This window comes from Lonchura striata, chromosome 22 (assembly GCF_046129695.1).
Source record: "Lonchura striata isolate bLonStr1 chromosome 22, bLonStr1.mat, whole genome shotgun sequence".
Taxonomy (NCBI): domain Eukaryota; kingdom Metazoa; phylum Chordata; class Aves; order Passeriformes; family Estrildidae; genus Lonchura; species Lonchura striata.
This window is the reverse complement of record NC_134624.1, coordinates 4,748,431-4,755,273: the sequence shown is the minus strand read 5'-3', so window position 1 is coordinate 4,755,273 and position 6,843 is coordinate 4,748,431. Positions and strand designations below refer to the sequence as shown.

Genomic DNA, 6,843 nt, shown 5'->3' with positions numbered 1-6,843 from the left:
GGGATGTGTCCCTGTGTCTCATCCAGCACCAGTCTGGGATGTGTTCCTGTGTCCTCGCCTCCTGCCTTGTGACCACTGGGTCTCTTGCTGTTTGTTTTGAGTCCCCTGAGCGCTGCCCTGTCCCCTGAGTCACCCAGAGCCGGGTGGATCCGTTCAGCACTAGGAGGGGGAGAGGTGTGAAGTGACTCACGGGGATAGGAACGCACTGAACGCTTCTCAGGCTCAAGACCTCACAGTTAATCCTGCAACCCCACAACATTCAGAGCAGAGCCAGGGAGTGCCCAGAGGGAAGGGTTTGCTGTTCAGAACTCCCCTGTGCACCACGTCCTGGCACACCTCATCCCTGATTCTACAGGAGCTGTTACTGCAACAACAGCCTCTTATTTACAGGACTTGGATGGCACCCATCCAAACAGGGCTTCAAGAGTGCTGGAAAAAATATAGGCGTTCCACAGTGACTGTTCTACATTGGAATAATCTGTATTTTTTGTATTAATATTTTTTTCTTTGGCCATGATGATGCTGAAGTGTCATTTTCACAGAAGTCAAGTGAGATTCAAGCCCCTCTGTACTAACAGTGGGTTCTGAGGAGTACAAACATTGCTGGGTAAGCTCTGTGCCTGCAGATAAACCTTAAATGTCACATTTTTGTGCAATGTTGTGAAAAACAAGCAGGCTAAAGGAGTGCCCACCCTCACTGCAGGCATAAAAATCACAGTGTTCATCTCCTGACTATCAGTACAGAGTCATCAAACAATCACAGAATGTGGAAGGGACCTTAAAGATCCTTTCATTCCATCCCTGCCATGGCAGGGACACCTCCCACTGTCCCAGGCTGCTCCCAGCCCTGTCCAGCCTGGCCTTGGGCACTGCCAGGGATCCAGGGGCAGCCACAGCTGCTCTGGGCACCCTGTGCCAGGGCCTGCCCACCCTGCCAGGGTGCTTTCTTAGTATCTAATTTAAAGCATTTAAATCTAAATCTGTTATAGCCTTTCCCTGAAGTACAGAAGGACCATATTGTCCTATGGTTTTTCTTTCCCTCTCAGGCTGAGCTGAGCTGCTGCTCCTCTGTCACTGTATTTATACCTGTGTACATGGAACAATATTTTTGTTGCAGTGTAAAATGTGACTCGCAGCAGTAAACTTGAGCACTGCATGCTCAACATCTTCCATGTTTTACACACGACAGCGAAACAAGACTAGGAAGCTGATTTAAAATAAAGGCTCTGGATTTACAGGATATAAGGCCAGGATAGCTGCCCCTGGATCCCTGGAAGTGTCCAAGGCCAGGCTGGACAGGGCTTGGAGCAACCTGGGACAGTGGAAGGTGTCCCTGTCCATGGAATGGGCTTTAATGTCCCTTCCTGGGACTCAATGTACCAATCTCCAGACATTGTAATTAAAAACAAACATAGACTCACACCAGGGACCAGGGAGGAGAGCCTGTTGTGTCCAGAAGACACACAGAGCTGGATGGTCCCAGCCCAGGCTTTGCTGCTGAATGGGGCAGCTTTGGGCCATATCCCTGGATTTGGGCAGCCCCATTCCTGGCTCTGCTCCATCCCACCCCTTCTCCAGGCAGTATCACACCACCAACTTGCTTGGTTCTCAATTCATGGACAAGAACACCTCATGCTCTATAACACAGAAGCCAAAATGAGCAGCAGGGGCTCCCAAGGGCTCCAAGAGCTCTGAGCCACCCCCCTGTCCAGGATCCGAGTCTATCATGGTCACTGTCACAGCAGCTCAGCCTGTCATGGTCACTGTCACAGCAGCTCAACCTGTCATGGTCACTGTCACAGCAGTTCAACCTGTCATGGTCACTGTCACAGCAGCTCAACCTGTCATGGTCACTGTCACAGCAGCTAGCCTGCCATGTGTGAATGCCCCCTCCCAATGGCAGCACTGCCACACCTGCCCAGGAACACCCAGCAGCCAGGGTTAACAACAGAGCACATGGAAAGGAGCTAAAACCAAAACTTACACATGATTTGTACAGCAGGGACGGAGTTTATTAATCCAGTCCCTGGAACTGGAACAGGGGCTCACACGGGCCTGGCCCAGGTGTACTCAGGGTGTGCTTCTCCCAGCACAGCACAGTTACCTTCACCTGTGCTCACAAATCTCTGCCCACTCTCCCCACAACAGAAACACTGCCCTTGGTAACAGGAAATTCCCATTTTCCATGGAAAAGAGCCGCACTGTCAATCACTGCTCACAATTTCAAATATCACCACAGCACCTAATTAATGTGCTTTCTTGCACTCTGAGCTTGCTTAATTACCTGGTCAGGTTACCAACAGGGATAAAGTCTCATGGAATTACAGGGTTTAGGCCAGGCATGGAGCCAGTGGGGCAGGGATGGAGAAGCTCACAGCCCTGTGCCCTCACACAGCCACAAGGGAAGAGGCCAGAACCCAGTGTGGGGAAAACAGCTGTTATTTCCTGTTGGAAATTATGTAACTCTCTTAATTGTTTTAATTAATTGCAACCAGTGCCCACATTCAGATAGCACTAGTTAACTTTCTTCACAGGCTCTTACAATTACTTTGATCACTAAATAACCAAAACCTCAGATTTGCTACAAGTAACTCAGCCAAGCTTCAATAAACAAAGCCAAAGGGAGTTGGAGATTGGACATCTGGGATCTTAAATTTATGACCCTTCAAGTGTGTTGGAGTAAGCAAAAAATGCAGAGGAGATTAAGGCATGGAAAGTTGGAGATTCCCTGACTGGGAAAAAGATTATAAAAGTAATAAAGTATGTGGACCAGATTAGTGTGAAGAGTGAGAAATTAACAACCAAGAGCAGATAGAACACTAAGTAATAAAGAGAATTATGTAACCTAGAGCAAATGAACATGAATTGGTTTGCTAAAAATGTACAAATAAGTGAAAAAGTTTTGTATCTGTGTTAGTGCAGATGCTGGAGCTTTGTCAGCTACACACATTCTTGGCTAAGGATACAGAAATGCCTGACTCGCTAAGAGTGTCACACTGCCTTAGAGGGAGCCTTACTGATCCCAAGGGCTTTGGGGGATCTTGGGAACATTCCCAGAGGCAGCAGCTCTGCCCCAGGGCTGCCCCAGCTCCCCCTGTGCCTGGCCCTGCTCGCAGCCCCCAGTAACGGCAGTGTGACCACCTGGACCTACAGGTGAACCTGTCCCTGTGCATTCACCTGAACCTTCACCTACAGCTGAACTTGTACCTGCACCGTCCCCTGCACGTGAATCTGTCCCTGAATCATGCCCTGCACCTGAACCTGTCCCATCACCTGAACCTGTCCCATCACCCACATATGAACCTGTCCCTGCACCATCCCCTGCACCTGAACTTGTCCCATCACTGCACCTGAACCTGTCCCTGCATCATCCCCTGCACCTGAACCTGTCCCTGAAACATCCCCTGCACCTGAACCTGTCCCACCACTTACCAATGAACCTGTCCCTTCACCCACAGATGAATCCGTCCGTGCACCATCCCCTGCACCTGTCCCTGTGCCTTCACCTGAATCTTCATCTATACCTGAACCCATCCCCTCACCTACACCCGAACCCATCCCAGTCCCTTCAGCTACACCTCTCCCTTCACCTACACCTGAACCTGTCCTCACATTATCACCTACACCTGATCCCATCCCCTCACCTACACCCAAACCCATCCCAGTCCCTTCACCTACATCTGTCCCCGTCCCATCACCTGCACTTGTCCCTACACTTGCACCTACACCTATGCATGCATACATACACCTACAGCCACGCCTGCCCTTTTCCCGTTCCTACGCCTGCCTCTTCTCGCTGTCCCTTGCCTGTCCCCGCCGTCCCTCAGGCCGCGCCGCCATTTCCCGCCGCGGTGCGCGCCGGGAGCGGGCGGGGCGGCGAGCGCGGCTGGGTACGGGCGGGCCGGGCGGCTGAGGGGCCGAGGGGGCCCGTGTGCTGAGGGGCCGAGAGGGGCCGAGAGGGGCCGAGGGGGACCGTGAGGGGTCCGTGTGCTGAGGGGCCGAGAGGGGCCGTGAGGGGTCCGTGTGCTGAGGGGTCGTGAGGGGTCCGTGTGCTGAGGGGCCGTGAGGAGTCGTGAGGGATCCGTGTGCTGAGGGGCCGAGAGGGGCCGTGAGGGGTCCGTGTGCTGAGGGGCCGTGAGGAGTCGTGAGGGATCCGTGTGCTGAGGGGCCGTGAGGGGCCCGTGTGCTGAGGGGCCGTGAGGGGTCCGTGTGCTGAGGGATCCCCCGTCCCGCGGGATCCCGCCCAGCCCCGCGCCCCTGACGCCGCGTTTGCCTTGCAGGAGGCCCAGGATGGCGGAGAGACCGGAGGACCTGAACCTGCCCAACGCCGTCATCACCCGCATCATCAAGGAGGCGGTGGGTGCCGGGCCCCGCGGGGCCCCGGCCCGCGGGCTCTGCCCTGCGCTGTCCCGCTCGGGTACCGGGGCTGCAGCGCTCGCTGCAGCTCCCGAGCCATGCAGCTGCACCGCTGCAGCGTCCCGAGCCACGCGGCTGCACCGCTGCAGCTCGGCAGCAGCGCAGTTCCCGCAGTGGCACTGTGAGAACCAGGCCCCCTGAAACTTCAGCACACGAGTCCATGTCTATATAAAAATCCAGAATAATTCGCTGGGGTTGATTGAGCGCGTTTGCTCTGGAGCTGTGAGGGTTGCCGAGTGGATCTGGGCCTGGCGGGCGTGTCTGGAGCTGGGCAGGCACAGGATGAGTTACCTGAGACAGTGGCCAGACCCCAAACGCCGGAGTCATTGGGCTTGTGCTCAGCTCTGTGCCTTCGAGGGACACATTCCTACTGCCCTTGGCTTCCAGCTGGAAGCAGAGCTCCTGCGACAGCACCCCAGAGCAGTTCCCAGTTCTTCTGAGCCCTCTGAGTGTTTTAACAAACTGACACTTCAATTATGGAGTTTAAGTCGTTTTTAGCAGCTGCTGATAAAAGTTGGATTTGTTTTTCAGCTTCCTGAGGGAGTCAATATTTCCAAAGAAGCCCGGAGCGCGATCTCCCGAGCAGCAAGTGTGTTTGTGCTGTATGCAACATCATGGTAAGGACTTGGTGCAGCAGTCACTGGGGCACTTGATTGATAATTCATTTCTGCTGGCCTGGGGACTCTCTCCCAGTGTTGGTTTTCTGTTTTGCCTGTTTATATAAATAAACTAGTCTGCAGCAGGTGGGTTTGGACTGCCCAGAGCAGCCCTTGGGAAGGTAGCTGGGCTCTGGACACAGCCATGTCCCAAAAAAGGGGGGTCCCCAAAAAGAGGGGTCCCAAATTGCCATTAACCTTAGAACGTGGCTGCACAGCCTTCCTGGCAAAGGCAGAGCGCTTGACTCATTTTCAGGCTCTTCATCATGAAGCTGTGTTGGGGCAAGAGCTGCCACAGAGGACACAGTCACGTTTTTGGGGTGGCTTGGCGTATTCTCTGCAGGCAGTCACTCCTCTAGTGTCAGGGGCTTCTATGGAACCCTAGCCCTTCTAGGGCTCTGTGGAACTGTCACAGCCAAGGCTCAGGCTTTCTCCTCCTGCTTGTAGAAAAGGTCTGTGCAGGCAGAAACTAACCCTGTGGGAAAGCACAGACATTGTAAATAAAAATGTCTCAAGCCTCCTTTAGTAAATGGTAAAGAAACCTAAATGTTTAGGGGATGGCTTTTTAAAGTTGCTTATGACTTCAGTAAACAAGATGAAATTGCCAACAGTCCTCAATTACCTCTCTTTTTGGTTCTGCCTAGTGCAAATAACTTTGCCATGAAGGGGAAGAGGAAAACCCTGAATGCTGGGGACGTGCTTTCTGCCATGGAGGAGATGGAGTTCCAGAGATTCGTGGCCCCTCTGAAGGAATCCCTGGAAGGTACTGTGCTCCGTGGGTGTCCAGGGACTCTGAGAGGCACCAAGTCCTGTTCTCCTCCAACGCTGGACAAGCAACACTTATTGCCTGTCTTGTTTCTCTTCTCTTTGCCCAGCATCCTACCTTGCAGTTTGCCTGGGGAGTAACTAATGTGCACCTTAACAGGACTGGGATAACATTCTTGCACAACTGATGAGGATTGAGAAAGTCTCATCTGCTCTCACTCCCCTATTATGTTTATCTAAGGAAAGCCGTAGGTGCTGCCTGTAAATGTGACCTGCGTCCTTTTCAGCATTTTTCTGCTGAAATTTAACCTGATTTCCTATGGAGCTGCTCAGCACAGCTCAGCTCGTAGGGTGAGTTGTGCTCTGAGTTCCCTGCTCCCCTCAAAGCCAGGAGAGCAAGTGGACGTTGGGCCTCAGCCACTGACCTGTCCATGCCAGCGCCAAGCCCTCACTGTTCCCTCTCCTCCAGTTTACAGGCGTGAGCAGAAAGGAAAGAAGGAGGCCAGGAAAGATAAAGACAAGAAGGCAGACTCGGAGGAACAAGATAAGAGCCGAGAGGAGGACAATGATGAGGATGATGAAAGGATGGAGGAGGAAGAACAAAACGATGAGGAAGAGGTGGATAACTGAGCTCGCTCGTGGGCAAGGGCTGGGGTGTGCTCAGAGGGATGTAAACGCTGTAAATCGACCGTGCTGCATCCCCTCGTGTATCCATTAGAGCTTTGTACTGCCCCTCTGTGGCCTGTACTTTGTAAAGGACTCGTGCTGAAGCTTTTTCCGTGGCAGGGTGGCTCCTCCCTGTGCCTGGGGGCCTTTGGCCCTCCCCAGGCTCTGGGCAGGCACTTCCGGGGCTTTTGATGCTGGGCTGGCTCTGAAAGAGAGGAAAAAAGAACTGGTGGGTGCTCAGTGCAGAAACTGGCCAGGAGAAAGACTCCTGATTTTGAGGGGCTGAATGCAGTAGATCATTCAGAGATCACTTCTGGGGTGTAGAATGTAGGTGATGATG

The 6,843-nt window shown here is 53.1% G+C and overlaps 1 protein-coding gene across 2 annotated transcripts; it reads left to right on the top strand.

The window, feature by feature from the left end:
- The first annotated feature begins 3,848 nt into the window (after positions 1–3,848).
- POLE3 (DNA polymerase epsilon 3, accessory subunit) lies at positions 3,849–6,569 on the top strand. 2 transcript variants are annotated; one of them, XM_021533711.3, is made up of 5 exons: positions 3,849–3,890; positions 4,281–4,356; positions 4,948–5,033; positions 5,717–5,835; positions 6,307–6,569. In XM_021533711.3, the coding sequence occupies exons 2-5, from the start codon at positions 4,291–4,293 to the stop codon at positions 6,465–6,467; spliced, it is 432 nt and encodes a 143-aa protein (XP_021389386.1). In that variant the 5' UTR covers positions 3,849–3,890; positions 4,281–4,290; the 3' UTR covers positions 6,468–6,569. The 2 variants fall into 2 exon arrangements, with proteins under 2 accessions (XP_021389386.1, XP_077643976.1); XM_077787850.1 differs by lacking the exon at positions 3,849–3,890 and adding an exon at positions 4,093–4,115.
- Positions 6,570–6,843: the final 274 nt, after the last annotated feature.